Below are 15,954 nucleotides of genomic sequence, written 5' to 3'. Positions count from 1 at the left end.
TACTTATCAGCCAACCTACCCGGAGTGCCCAACATTGAATTTTTTAAAATTCATAATAAACATTCTTCTGATAAATCACAGTGAAGCAACAAATGCATGAAATGATTTTTGAGAACATTTCCCCCAGCTTTAGACACCAAAAAAACTTGTCTATACTTAGTTGTTTGGAATTATTCAATTATATGTGCTAATTTCAATTTTGCCAGTAAGACAAGCCTGGGAAAAGAAGAACATTTCAAAACTAAAGACTGATTCCAAAATATAAGATTGTCAAGATGTTTTTAGCATATTATCTATTTAGAAATTGTATATATTCAGAAATAATTGCATTAGCATATTGCTTAACAGATTTGCCACACTCCACAAATTCATTTTGAAATGTTTACTTTCCAACCCCACAGGAAACTGGCTAAGTATCATGCCAGATATATAACTAATTCACTTATAATTTAGTGGATATTGTCCTTAACATGTTCCAGAGGAGGCAGAAGTTCTTGCCAATGTGGTCTTTATCAACCTTTGCTAAATAAACAGAATGGATATGAATGATGGTGTAATAAGATCTATTTTAAAGCTATGTTACCAGGTTCAATGCTCATTTGACTTCATTTTATAAATAACCTATTTAAATCAGAGTTAATTCAGTAGAAAGAATTTGTTGAGTAGTGACTGACTTTGAGTATTGCCTAAATCATACTATCCAAATATATTAAAATAATTCTGAGCATTTGAGGAAAAATTGTTAACCTTATAAGATTCAATCTGTGTATTAGCCATAACTCCCTGTATATATGGAAGCTGGATACAGGACCTATAAGCTGATATAAGGCTGGATTAGGTCTGTGTTTTCTCCCTACTTATTAGTAAGAATTACCTGAAGAAGCTATTAAAATTTCTAATTCTTGGTTTTCTATCCTAGACATTCTGACTCAGTGTCTGGAGCAAGGCCTCCAAATGTGGATTTTAACACCCTCACTTGCCCCTACCCCTGCAACCTAAACTCTGTCTTTACTTTCTGGGGATTTCATGATCTATTTTAAAGCCCAGTTACCAGTCTAACAATGGAAGTTTGGGGATCACTGGATTTGGTTTCTTGGGAAATGTCATTAGTGTGTATCTATTCCACGTGTTCACTTATTTTCTGAATTGTGGCCTTTTCTAAGCTGACTATGCATAAAAAATGTTAACTTCGACACTGAAAGTCATGGATCATTGTCTTCTGACTACTACTACCATCTGACTTTGGATTCCTGAGGTTAATTTTTTTATTTGAGGTAATTGTAGATTCACATGCGTTTGTGCATATGAGAGATCCCAATTTTTTCCAATAGTAGTATTTTGAAAAACTATAGTGCAGTCCTATTTACAATAGTTAAGCTATGGAAACAACCCAAATGCCCCAAAATAGATGACTGGATCAAGATGTGGTAGATATACACCATGGAATATTACTCAGCAATCAGAAAAGATAAACACATGCAGTTTGCAGCAACATGGATGGAGCTAGAAGGGATCATGCTCAGCGAAATAAGTGAGAAAGAAAAAGACAAATACTGGATGGTCTCGCTCATAACAGGAATTTAGAAAACCTAAATAAGGGACCAGGAAAAAGACTAATTAATACAAAGTAAAAGTCAAAATCAACAAGCAACTATAAACCAGAGACATACTACGGGGAGGGAGGCGGCGAGGGATGGGGAGAGGAAGGACTAGGGTCAAAATAAGGGGGGGTGCAATTGTATGGGGAATATAACCAAAATGAAAATGCACACATTGTGCAAAAATGAAAAATAATGTAAGAATTATATAAAATAAAATATTAATAAAAAAACTATAGTGCAGTCTTACGATCAAAGCATTAACATTGATGCAGTCAAGATATATTCAATAGAATATTTCCTTCAATCCAAGCAATCCCTCGTCTTAGTCCATTCAGATTGAGCTATAATAAAATACTATAAATTTGATGATTATAAACAACACACTGAAAGTTCAAGATCAAGATGCGGGTGCAGTTGCCTTCTGGTGAGGGTCCTCTTACTGGTTCATAGCTGGCACCATCTCAAAATATCCTCACATGGTAGGAGAGGCAAGGGAGCCCTATGGAGCCTCTTTATAAGGCACAGTCCCATTCATGAGGGCTTCACTCTCATGACTTAAGTACCTACCAAAGATCCTACCTCCTGATACCATCATCTTTGAGGATTAACATTTTGACAGATGAATTTTGGAGAGACACATTCAAACTCTAGCACTTCTCTTAGCCCTTCTATAATCACATCTATCTCTTTCTCACACCTACCCTACTACTGCATCCTCAACTCTTGACAACCGCTAATCTATTCTTCATATTACACTTTTGTCATTGCACGAAAGTGGTATTATACAATATATTGGAATTATACAATATGTATTTTTTTAAATTTTTATTTAGTAGAAGAACTGGGGAGTAGGCCAGAAGTGCAGGGGGTGAGAGGATTCACCAGAGACAGAATAGGGAAGAGAACAGGTGGATTTCGTGAAATACACTGCTAATGGGAGCAGTGGGCGAGATAGGAGGGGTCTGCTGGGCCATATGTGGTTCACCTCCCTGATTGGGGATCAAACTTAGGCTATAGTAGTGATAGCGCTGAGACTTAACACCTGTGCCGCCAGGGAGGCCCACAATATGTATTCTTTTGAGATTCTTTCATTCACCTTAATTCTATGAAGAGTCATCCAAGTGTTGTATGTATCAGTAGTTTATTCCTTTTTGTTGCTGAGTTGTATTCCATGACATGTATTTGACATTCTTTATTTAACCATTCACTTTTTGAAGGGCATTTGGTTTATTTATATTTTTGAACTATTATTCAATAAATTGCTAAGAACATTAATGTGCAAGTTTTTATGTGAACATAAGTTTTCATTTCGCTGAGATAAATGAATCCAGTGTAATTGCTAGATTGAATAATAGTTAGATATTTATATTTTTTGAGAAACTGCCAAATGTTGTTCTAGAGTGTTGTACTATTTCCATTTCCATTGGCAACATATAAGTGATTTAGTTTCTCAGTATCCTAGCCAGGACTTGGTGTTATTATTTTTTTGTTTCAGCCATCCTCATAGGTGTGTAGTGATATCTCATTATGATCTTAATTTGTATTTTCTTGAAGCGTAGGAACGTTCAACTTCTTTTTCACATGCTTATTTGCTGTCTGTATATCCTCTTCAGAAGAATGTATATTCTGCTGTTGTTGTATAGAGTGGTCTCTCAATGATAATTGAATATGTTGGTTGAGGGGCCTCCCCGTGGTGCAGCGGTTGAGCGCCGGGTTGCGAAGCTGCCCGCGGCCTCTGCAGCGTTGGTTCGATCCCCGGCTGCTCCCCGGCCACCAGAGGAGGGTCCCACATGGCGCGCAGACCTCTCCTGCCGCCCGCTGCTCCCCTCAGCAGTGTACTTCGGTCCTTCTGCCTGCTCTGCTCCCCGCTCTGGCTCTGGTGAATTCTCTCACCCTCCCACACTTCTGACTGTACCCAGTGCTTGTATGCATAAATAAATAAATCTTTAAAAAAAAAAAAAAGAATATGTTGGTTGATGTTGTCATGTTATTCTATATCCTTTCTGGTTTTCTGTTTCTATCAATTGCTGAGAGTCTTTAATTGCAGTTAAAGTTTCCAACTATAATTGTGGATCTGTCCATTTCTTCTTTCAGTTCCACCAGTTTTTGCTTCACATATTTTGGAGCTCAGCTGTTTGGTGGATATACATTTAAGTTTGCTATGTGTTTCCTTTTTTTTTTTTTTTTTAAAGATTTATTTATTTATGCATACAAGAGCTGGGGTACAGGCCAGAGATGCGACGGGTGAGAGGATTCACCAGAGATGGAGCAGAGAACAGAACAGGCAGACTGACTGAAATATACTGCTGAGGGGAGCAGTGGGCAAGACAAGAGAGGTCTACGCCACCATGTGGGTCATTCCCTGGCTGGCTGGGGATCGAACTCGTGCTGCAGAGGCTGCGGATTGCTTCATAGTGCGGTGCTTAACCCCTTGCGCCACCAGGGAGGCCCCAAGTTTGCTTTGTGTTTCTTGATAGATTACCTTTTCATCAGCGTTCCTCAAAATTTCCTTCTCTGTCTCTACTTGACCTGGTATTTTCACTTATTTTGATTCTCTCATTTGGGGATTTCATAATTGAGGCTGTTTTCTTTCTTTTTTTTTTTTTTAGGAATATATCATTCGAGTGCAAAGAGGAATTTCTGTAGAAAACAGCTGGCAGGTAAGGATTTTTTTGTCATTAGAAAAATGTGAAAAATGTGAAAAATGTTAAAATAAAATTCTGACTTGGGGCATCTAAAAAATTGGAAAAACCAGAACATGCATAATCTAAATCTGAATTCTCTCAGATATAAATCTTTAGCTTTGAGACAGGTATTATAAAAAGCTTTACGTATCCCCAGTTGTTTGGTTAAATTCGTATATGCTGTTACCGTGAAGGTATCTCAGAATTTGTTCTTTAGCTTAATGAAGGTAGGTAGGATATACAAATCACTTATTTTATTGCTCAAAATTCAAACTTTTTCCCTTGAGACTTTGGTTTGGATATGGGGGTTAGAGTAGAAAGGTGAGACAGTGTCTTGGACATGGTGTAGTCTGGGACACTATATTCATGGACTCCAAAGTCCACCTATGAGCAACTTCTAGTGATCCGTTGAGCTCCCTCATTGACTAGGTGCGGGTCTTCTCACTGCTCCTTGCTCTCCTTTGCTCAGTGGTGATCTCAGAGAGACAAAACTACACAGCTCTAGGTCCTTCTCACCCTGGTTAATGGCAAAGGGTGGCTGAATTATGAATAGGGGCCGTTTCTTTCCTATTTTAGTAATTGAAGTATCCCCCTCTCCTCCCATCTTCTAAAAATCTTACCCACAGCCTAGCATGAACCTGACCTCTTACCCTAAGCAGTCTTGGACCACAGTGATCCACACTTGTTCATTTCTTTGTCTGAAATCTCACATTGTTGTTTTTTTTTTTTAAAGATTTATTTATTTATGCATACAAGAGCTGGGGTACAGGCCAGAGATGCAGGGAGCGGGGGTTGAGAGAATTCACCAGAGTCAGAATGGGGAACAGAACAGACAGATTGACCGAAGTACACTGCTGAGGGGAGCAGCGGATGAGTCAGGAGGGGTCTGCTGTGCCATGTGGGTAGCTCCCTGGCCAGCAGGGGATCGAACTCATGCTGCAGAGGCTGCGGATTGCTTCATAGTGCGGTACTTAATTAACCTTGTGCCACCAGGGAGGCCCTCACATTGTTTTTTTTGTTTAAATACTTATAATATTTAACATCTATTTCAACATGTATGAGGCACTGGTTCAAGCACATTAATTCACTTAACCCTTTAATAACTGTCCTATGTGTACAACTGTTTGATTGGACTGATCTATTCTCAGGATTGAGAAACTGGTTCTATGACATATTCAAGCTCAGTTTCTGAATTATGGAAGTCCCAAAGGGAGGATATAGGAGAGCAAAAATGTGCCACCCCAAAATGTATCTTTTTAGCAAAAAGTCTATTTCCATAGGAGAAGCAGTGAAGGCTATGTGCGGGTTACTTCTTTGTAAAAGACATTTCCGTGAGTGAAGGAAAACTCTGTCTCCCTAACTAGTTTGGGAAGGCCTGATCTTAACTCTTTCAATGGAGAACTTAGAACTAAATGTATCAGTCATACCTTTGTTTTCTGTAACTTCCCTGGTAACCTTCTATAACCGATTTTCTTTGCCCCCTAACATCATGTCTTAGCCGAGGTTATTTCAGATGGTGTCTGAAGCCTCATGGGTCAATTAATTTTATGGGGTCTCTCCCATGTATACAGGAGGTATAATGTTATTATTAATCTTCTTTGTTTTTTTTTTTTCCTCCTCTTATCAAAGACAATGCAAAACAGTCCTATATGGTAATGTTTACCCCATTTTATATTCAAGAAGTACGTAACGGTCCAACATCACACTCAAATCAGTGACAGACCAGAGCTGAAATTCACATATTCTCTATGTTTATCTCTTATGTTTCACTCCTTTGCACTTAACAGGAATGGCTTTGTATTTAACTTTTTGATGTATATTTGATAAATGACCAATAATAAGGTACTACTAGAAAAGTCAACCTTTGTTGCAGCTTTCTAGATCCAGTGGTTTAGAATCCCTGGGGATCCTTACCAAAAAATATAGACTCTTGGGCCTTACCCTTGACCCAATGGATTAGATTTTCTGTGGGTAGGATCCTAGGTGATCTTTTGCACACTAACATTTGAGAATCATCAATAAAGGTTGAAGTCAAAGCTAAATAATTTCGTTGACCAGATCCTGAAGAGCCAGAGAATTTGACTGCGACCTAATCTGTGGCACCAATGTAAATGAGGAGGAAAGTATAGACAATGGGAGGTGGACTGCCTGCCAAGAGGGGAAGCACTGGGTATCAGAAAGAGGTGTGGCCAGCCTGGCTGTGGGTTTAGTGCAGTCTCTAGAGTGGTGGGGTCTCAACTGGGGAACGTTTTCTCCAGGATAAGGAGAAATAAGCCCCCATCCTTTTTTTTTTGCTTTGATTTCATGTTCAGTAAAACTTCCTCTTTTTTTTGTAAATTATTAATTCCTCTTTCCTGGTGCCATGTTAAGGAGAAATACATTTGGTTAAACCAACTTACTGTGGTAATCATTTCACAATATATGTAAGTCAGATGATTATGCTGTCCACTTTAAAACTATACGGTGCTATGTATCAATTAAATCTCAATAAAATTGGGAAAATCAGAAAGACATTTAAAGGACTCTTCACCCTGAAAGCAAACACATCATGATTCTCTCTTGCCTGTTGACATCCTGTGAGTTTGGCTGGCATTAACCAGTTCCCTCCAGCCCAACCAGCACTGGGGCACTGCTAGGTATGTTTTCTAGGCCTGACAAGTTAAGCAAGATAAGCACCAGATATAAACTCTACCACCTTTAATGCAGCTCTATTCTAGAATGCCAATAAATATTAAATAAAGAACTGAAAAGAGATGATCTTGCTGAATCAAAACATTGTCTTGTTTCTTACAGATTGTTAGAAGATACAGTGATTTTGATTTGCTGAACAACAGCTTGCAGGTAAATATTTTAAAACACTGATAGCACACATTCATTTCTTGGGGTGTTTTAGAAACTGGTTAGAAATGGCAATATCAAGAACAAGAAATAGCAAATTTCCTTGGCAAAGAAGATCAACTCATACTTAAACAGATGACATGTGGCTATAAAAATAAATTTCTGGGAACTAATGTGATTTATAATTAATAACACCTTGCAATTTAGTACCTTTGCACAGATGGAGTCCTTAGCACAATTGTGGGGTGCTGTCTACTGTCTTCTTTTTGCAGATTAGGAACGATTAAGTGGATTGCTAGAGTTGTTCACTTAGATAAGTTGGGACTGTCCACTAAACTGGGCTGCAGTTAGCATGCCAGGTCAACATTCAGCAGTAACTAGAGACTTTTTCAGTATAACTTTTTTTCTTAAATGCTATTTCTAAATCCATTTGGTTTTAACATTCCTAACGTGGTGGCCATAATGGAAAGAGGTCTGATTTGTAAAGTCTTTGTCTGGGAACATAGCCAGTGCTGATAATGATTGCTAATAAAATCTCAAAAGGGCTTTAGCACCATAGAAAGTACTGGCAACAACACCCATGTTTTTACTTGGCAAATTGGTCTTCAAGTGCTTTGAATTACTGAACACCATTGGGCTTATATCATATCTTTGATTTGATTGTAGAAAGCCTCTTAAACCTGTCAGAACACTTGGCTTATGACTGGCTTGCTGTGAGAGGAAGGACTGCTCCCTCCTTCTGTGGGCCAGCCACCATCACTTATTCTAGGTAGCCTCTGATCCTGTCCATAAAGGTCAGGAAAACTGCTGTCTGGGAAGGAGCATCATGCTCCCTTTCCTTCAAAAGGCCACGTTTTATTGATTATACTTTGGAAAATAGTTTTTGTAGAATCCAAACTTTAACATTATTTACAACACTGCTGAAAGCATGAGTGCCTTCTGATAGAATTGACCCAAATCTCTGTAGACCTTTATGTAATTGCCATATTGTTATGCATTTGACATATGTTGTGTTTTTAAATTTTAATTATAGTATGACCAATTTAAATCTCCAGATAGAACATTGGCAGAGATTGAATTCTCCTCATAGATGAATTTTAATTGGTTTCACTTACGGATTTTAATACTATATTCTTTCCACTGAAACAAAAGTTGTGGTGACACTGTAGATAAAGCTCTATTGTACATTTTATTCCAGCAGATTTTCTCCATAAGTCCCTCCAGACATTTCCATGTGGTATTTCCAGAGTGGTGTGAGCATTGGGGAGTTAACGTTTGGCCTACTATGTGCTTTTACTTTTATCCACAAGTGATCCTTGTCCACTTAAAGACGGGGGTGTGGTCTTTATACAAATGTTCAGCCAGGGCTGAGTAAGAATTGTGGGAGAAATATTTCTGAAATTGAAGTTGCCACTCCCCAAGAATGGGGGTTAGAAGAGAGGGTTTTATCTATTTGTTCTTGCTTTGGATATATAAGATTGAATCTCTGTGGCTATTCAATTATGGCCATGTAAGTATACTGGAATTTTATTTTTGTTTCAGTGTAATTTTCTCTTTTAAAGTGGGCGCTTTCAATGAGCATCTTATTTCAAATGCAAATATCCACGTGTATTGATATTGGCTTGTGTTGAGCAGGATTGGGCCAGACATCATTTCAGTGGGAGGTTTTTCTGGATCCAAGTAAACAAACAGAAGAAACTATATACAGCTTTTTGGCAACAAAATAATTTCAAAACAACCTCCACAAAACATACCAAAAAAAAAAATCCAAAACCACAAAATAAAACTGTGTCCATGATTTTCAGTGTCTGATTACCCTTCTAGCAGATAAATGAGTTCCTGCTGAAGGAAGAGAAATACAATACACACATGCAGAATTGCCTAGCAGAAAAATGCCTAAGTGAAAAAATAAAGTAGAATGTAACATTATACACACAGTACAGTATAATTACATGACATGTTTAAGGGAAAAGGCTGAAAGGAAATGTGCCAAAATGTTAACAATGGTGATCCTCAGGTAGTGGGATTACAGGTTATGTTTTGTTTCTGGTACTATAAACTGTTCAGTACTTTCCAAGTTCTCTACAAATAAGCACAAATATAGGGGGAAAAAACCTGCACTTTCCAACTTTTTATAGTGAGTATATTTTGTGGCAACAATGAAGAAAAATCTCCCCTTTACTTTAAAGGCAGCATTAACTTAGTAACCCTCTAGGGAGACAGCATACAATGAAGAAAAAGAAAGAATTAGGTGTTGAAGTGATGGGAACTGGGTAGAGAGTCCTTAGACTTGGGAAAAAAAAAATCACCTCAGCCCCTTATCAGCATTGAGAATTTGGGTTAGTTATTTCCTCTCTTGGTCCTCACTTTCCTCACGTGAAACAAAGGGGTTGAACAGATGGCTTTCAACTCTGTTATAGGACAAATATTTTGTTATTTGGATTTTACTGCCCATTGTTGATATAGGAGAGACTTCAGTGTACACTGGGGGGAAATTGGAAGAAAGTTAAGAGTCTATGGAGAGATTTGAATTCCCTGGAATGAATACTCACTGGAATATGGCTGGATGTAATTTGCAGATCATTAAGATCTAGTAATGAAAGTGAGAGATAAACAGATTCAGAATTTGAAGGTTTTTCCTCCATCAAACGAAAACTAGTTTTCTTGAAACTGTTAATGACTTGTCGTGTAATTAATGTAGAAACTTCTACTAGGTTAACATAGCTTTGGTGTTGGGCTCTAGACCACCTTTTGGCAGTTGTTCCTTTGCTCTGTCATTCTGCAGGTGTTCCGAATGGAAACCTTTGGGAAGTCTCTGCTGGCTTTCTTGTTCTCTTTCCCTCTACAAGGAATTCAAGAAGGGCATCTATAGAGCACACTGAAGAGGAAGGTTACTGAAAATGGGATGACGAGGTGCCATGGCTTAAAGCCATCAGTGTAGGAGTGTCTAGGGAATCCCTGGCCTATTGACTTTATCATTATATGCTGATATTCTCTTTCCCTCCCATCTAGTCATGGGAGTTCTAAGTTTTTTATTCTGTGATCGGTCAGCATTTAAAAAAAATTCTAGGTGAAAGCTGAAGGAAAGTAAATACCTCTTGAGGGCCTCCCCGGTGGCGCAGCGGTTGAGCGCTGGGTTGCGAGGCTGCCGGCGACCGCTGCGGCGCCGGTTCGATCCCTGGCTGGTCCCCGGCCACCGGAGGAGGGTCCCACATGGCGCGCAGACCTCTCCTGCCGCCCGCTGCTCCCCTCAGCAGTGTACTTCGGTCCTTCTGCCTGCTCTGCTCCCCACTCTGGCTCTGGTGAATTCTCTCACCCTCCCGCGCTTCTGACTGTACCCAGTGCATGTATAAACAAAACAAACAAATAAATAAATACATGCCTCTATTAAAAAATAAATAAATACCTCTTGAATGCTAATCTATATTTTTCTTTAAGCAAAATTTAAAAATACATATACTGTATAGTTTTATTACTTTTAGCAATATTTTTAAAGAGATCTTAAACCAGGGTAAGAAAGCACCTCCAGTCTGTCTAGCAGATGGACAACAGCAAGGACAGTTGTTGGCAAAGAACTCTGTTTTACCTGATGAGTTGCAAGAACTGATGAAAGTTTGGGGCAGATCAGTACATTTTCCTAAAGTGAAATGAAGCATGAGAAAATAGATTGGTTGAAACTTGTAGACCACAAGCTCAAAACAAATACTTTTTCAAATTCATTTCCACATCCCCGCCATGAATGAAAAATAGCCCTGTGGGTGTCAGATGTGATCTCCTTCCTGAGTGACATGGGTTCAGCTGGGTCAGCTGTTGTGTAGATTGTACAGGCAAATCTGCAGTTATTGGTCAATGATAAGTTTTTTTAATCCTTTCTGTGTATGTGATGAGTTGGATAAGCAAAGGAGTTCTTTTTAATAGAAAAAAAAAGTAGTAATGAGCAATGTGGACATTGCATAGTATAGAATGTGGGCACTTCCCACTCCCAGAGGTAAGCTATTTTCAAGACTTGTTTTTGCACATATAACCATAACCCTGGACTCTCTCTCCCCTCCTCACTTCCTCTCTCTCTCTCTCTCTCTCTCTCTCACACACACACACACACACACACACACACACACACACACACGAGATTATATTCTGCAACAATCAGAGTTGCAGAGTTTTTAAGAGAAATAAATCAGCTGTTTTCTATAATAATTTTCCTTTTGATAACCCAGTAACCCTATATTACTCAATACTCCTAAACAACAACAAAATAATAAGAAAGTGATTGATTTTAATGTGTACTACTAAGTGATGAACTTTCTTTATAAGTGTGGTTTTTTTTTTAGCTAATAAAGAAACTGTTCTTAGGTAAAACCTAATTGTATAAATGAGGAAAACGACCTGAAATTGAAGTGTCTTATCTGGCAGTGAATTATGCCACAGTGGAAAATTCATTCTACTTATGCTGTAACATATTTTTATAATTATGTTGGAGAAATAGGCAGTTTAGAATTGTCAGCTCACCTTTCCTTCTTGTTTCGTATCGAGTTCAAGGTCTTTGTTATTGTTTGAAAAATACAGACTGGGACAGACTAAGTTAGGTTTAGATTACATCCTTGTCTGAATTCAAGATGCCCTTCCCATTAGACCTTCCTCTTGATCAATACACTTGGACTGTTCTAAGTGTTTGTAGGGGCAGGACTGGACACAGTGCAGGTTTTCAGATCCAGCAGACCGGGTAAAGGAGGAGTCAGAGTATGGTGGAAAGTATAAGCCTGTTATATTCTAAAAAAGAGAACAAGAAATATTAATTCTCATAAAAAATGACAGATATGTAGTATTAGATTAATAAATGATCAATTCATTTTCATTACCATGTACAAAATACATTTATCTCTGTAGAGGCAGGACTGGACACAGTGCAGGTTTTCAGATCCAGCAGACCGGGTAAAGGAGGAGTCAGAGTCCTCAGTGGCTTTTTGCAGGCTTTTATTGGGATTTACCAGGTACATAGCAGGCAATGGTGCTGGCAGGCCTCCCAGCCCCCAGCAAGTCTTCACTCTTATTTGGGCTCTCCAGCCTTCTTTGCTTCTCTCTCAGCTTCTGTTTGTTCTCTGCTTCTTGGCTTCTGCTGGTGTCCCCGTGACGCTGCCCTTCAAAGCCCATTCTTAGCCCAGGTGAATCCCATCTACCTATGCCCATACCCTATTCCAGGTGCCCGCCATCAGGCATGCATTCAGGACCGCAAGGATCTATCATCTATCCTGATGGCGGGAGGGCAGAAAAGCCTGACATTTTTTCTTTACCCTACAGTGTTCTAATGCCACTTGGACGATTCTAATCTAAGGACAAGTGTAGAGTAGCACAGCTATATGAGTGTGATCTTGTGCATTAAATTAGGATGCTTACCTGATATGTTTTTTTGTGTGTTTTAAAAAATAGACTGTTTTTAATGGTCTGGAACATGATAGTAGGTTGAGCATCTGTATTTGTTTTCCCTTACTCCTGAAGCCACTCTAAAAAAACAGTAAGTTGATCTTATAAACACACACATGCGTACTCTCTATCAAGGACAAAAAAAATAGAAAGGAGAAAACTACAAGAAAACATCAGAAGGTGAAAATCCTGTGGATGAGACCTAACTGATTAAGCAGATAAGGGAAGGCAGAATTCTTAGATGGGCTAGTGTGGGGGATAACCCCACCGGTCCTAATTTATACCACAAAACCTACAAGGCTTTAGTAATTGACAGAACAAGGCCTCCAGTATGGGCAAGGTCAAAATAAAAGAAGTTGAAAGTTGTTTAAGAGGCAATCAGGTCCCCATATCGCCCCAGTCTGAGTATTTATGCCGGCCATTCTCTCTTCAGCAGAAAACTGTGTATTTATTCTCTGGAAAGGGTAAAACGACTTTGGATTGGGGAATGCAGGAAGTGCTGAAAATATTTACACAATAAATGTGAGCTCTGCTTCACCTCACCCCACCTGTCCTCCCCAAGCCTATTTCCTCTGAGCTTCCAAAATACTGGCAGTCAGACCTAGACCTCCAGAGAGGAGACAGAAGATTTTTATTTATTTATTTTTTTGTGAATCTGTCCAGCCTAAGAGGAAGGAGCTAGAGACATTGAGGTCATAGGTAGTTCAAATGAAATAGTTAAGATCAGGTGCTACTAAAAGCCCACTGTAGATAAACTGAAGCCACTTACCCAGAGCTTCTAGTCCGGTTTTGGTGCTTCCCTCTTAAATAGGAGAAGATAACCCAGGACCACCAGATTCTAAGGAACACTTTTAGTATGAAAGATAAAGACCCAAAAAAATGGGGAAAAAAGAAGAAAGAGGCTTCAGGAAGCAGAACAAATGCACTTCTGAAAAACTGTAATTTCAGAAAGATAAGAAATTGCATTACATTTGGGATGCTGTCAAGGAAACACAAAAGAAAAGAGTACTTCGAAATAAAAGAGTGTAGGGTAAGGAAAATGTCAGGCTTTTCTGCCCTTCCGCCATCAGGATAGATGATGGATCCTTGTCCTGAATGCATGCTTGATGGCGGGCACCTGGAATAGGGTGTGGGCATAGGTAGATAGGATTCAGCTGAGCTAAGACTGTGCTTTTAAGGGCGGCGTCACGGGGACGCCAGCAGCAGCAGTAGCAGCAGCAGCTGCAGCTGCAGCAGCAGCCGAAGGAGAAGCCGAGAAGCAGCAGAACGAACGCTAGAGAGTCCAGATAGAGTGAAGACTGGACTCTATCAGATAGAGGCCTGCCAGCCTCCCAGCCCCCCAGCCAGCACCCCTGCCTGCCAAATGCCTGGTGAACCCCAAATAAAAAACCTGCAAAAACTCACTAAGGACTCTGACTCCTTTACCCGATCTGCATGGGATAAGAAAGCCTGCACTGTGTCCAGTTCCTGCCCTTACAAAGAGCTATAGTAGAAATGAAAACTGTTTTAAAGGATTGAAAGAGAAAAGAAATACTTGAGATATTTTTTTTAGAAAGTGTTTAACATATGTAGAAAATAAGAGAAAAGAGATAAAAATAGAAGACTGGTTCAGAAGTTGGAACACTGGTTCCAACATTGGAAAATAGGAGTTCCAGGGGAAAAAAAGGGCATGGAGGGGAAGAAATAATGACCTAATACAAGAAAATATCAAATAACCTAAAGATATTAGGTTTTAAATTGAAATGGCTGAGTACTCAGCACAGAGGATGAAAATAGACACACATGAAATTCATCAGCTAAGGTCAAAGAGATGATCCTAAAAACCACCAGGGAAGAAAAAAACAATCAAGAGTCTACTGTGTGATCCTTTAATAGCAATGCTGGAAACTAGACCATAATAAAGTAGTTTTTAAAAATTCTGAAGAAAAAAAATATTTCCAACTTAGAATTCCATATCAATACATGCTGCCAAGGAATTGTGAGGTAGAATAAAGATATTTTTCCTTGCCCCCCCTTTTTAGGAAACGGACAAAATAAGGGGTCGTCAAAATAAGGGGATAGTCTAAGAAAAAGGATGGGATGGGTATGGAAATGGGGTTCAGTGGGAGAAAGGCAAATGCATCCCTGGCATGATGATGAAGGGAGGTTCCAGGATGCTACTTTTGTCGAAGGTGGAGGGACACCTGCTTGGAGCAGTTTGGTGGGTTCTGTAAGATACGCCAGAAAAATATCAAAGTGATATATCTACCTGAATATATCTACCTGAATATCTACCTGAGGTTTATATGAAGAATTTGAATATAAAACTAAAATATATAGACTACCAGTTAATGGAAAAGTGAGTGTGGATCTTTGGCTCAGTTGTGACTGTCATTTACCTAATGTCCTATAACTATATTGGAAGGACAGATGGGATGAAGTCAGGACTGTGAAAGAGAACTTAATCCTCATCTTCCATAATGAGAGATTTATAAATAATGCCCAAAAAGTGAAAAGTCAAGTGTAACAATATGAACTTTCGCTATTGCCAAAGATCAGGAAAGAATTGAAAGTAGCTGTCTGTAGGCGTGGGGAATGGATATGTGACCTAATGGCAGGGGTAGTAGTGGAGGCGTGTCGTGGGACTTCAAATAATAGTAGTAGTAATAATAATAATAATAATGAACTTTTGACTCTCAAAATTGTATTTGTGTATAATTTGTATAAAAACACATCAAACTTTGAGTTTTAAAGTTGTCATATTTAAGACAGTATGTGTCAATTCTATGTGCAGTTTTGTCACATTTTTATAGTATCACTGAAATTAGCATGCATCTTAAAATCCATGGTGTTAGATTGAGTGAAATATGATGATTCAGGATTCTGATTTATCTTATTTGGAGATGGCATGAGTATACTATCTTTTTTTTTTTCTTTTTAATTCAAGATTGCAGGTTTAAGTCTACCTCTTCCTCCCAAGAAACTGATTGGTAACATGGACCGTGAATTCATAGCTGAGAGGCAGAAAGGTCTTCAGAACTATCTCAACGTTATCACGACAAATCATATCTTATCTAATTGTGAGCTGGTTAAGAAGTTTTTAGATCCAAACAACTATTCCGCAAACTACACTGGTAAGCCAAGGGACCTGCTGTGAGGGTCATGGGACTAGAGAGGCTCTAGTCTTTCCCCAAGATAACATGTATTGTCTACTTACAAGGCAGAGGTATGTCATTTGTTATAGGGTATTATCTGCTTATTAACAGATATAGTCTATATATTAACTAATATAGTCTATATAGTCTATATATCTAATATAGTTTATATATTAACTAATTGCAATATGTATAGAAGAAAATAATTGCTCTGTATGCTTGTAATGTCTCCCCAGAAAAATATGGAAGAGAAGTTATTGTGTCTACATACTTACA

General features: G+C 38.8%; 1 protein-coding gene across 1 annotated transcript in view; it reads left to right on the top strand.

The window, feature by feature from the left end:
- The window catches only part of PXK (PX domain containing serine/threonine kinase like), a gene marked incomplete at both ends in the record, with an annotated part of 72,778 nt that overhangs the window by 18,820 nt on the left and 38,004 nt on the right, over nucleotides 1-15,954 (top strand). The window contains 3 exons of the mRNA XM_084246530.1: nucleotides 4,211-4,261; nucleotides 7,079-7,126; nucleotides 15,471-15,657. Coding sequence (XP_084102656.1) covers nucleotides 4,211-4,261; nucleotides 7,079-7,126; nucleotides 15,471-15,657 — 286 coding nt within the window. The remainder of the gene's footprint in view (nucleotides 1-4,210; nucleotides 4,262-7,078; nucleotides 7,127-15,470; nucleotides 15,658-15,954) is intronic.

This window comes from Talpa europaea, assembly GCF_964194135.1.
Source record: "Talpa europaea genome assembly, chromosome: 11".
In the NCBI taxonomy this organism is placed as follows: Eukaryota; Metazoa; Chordata; class Mammalia; order Eulipotyphla; family Talpidae; genus Talpa; species Talpa europaea.
The sequence above is the reverse complement of the archived record's forward strand: the minus strand, read 5'-3'. Positions and strand labels throughout refer to the sequence as shown.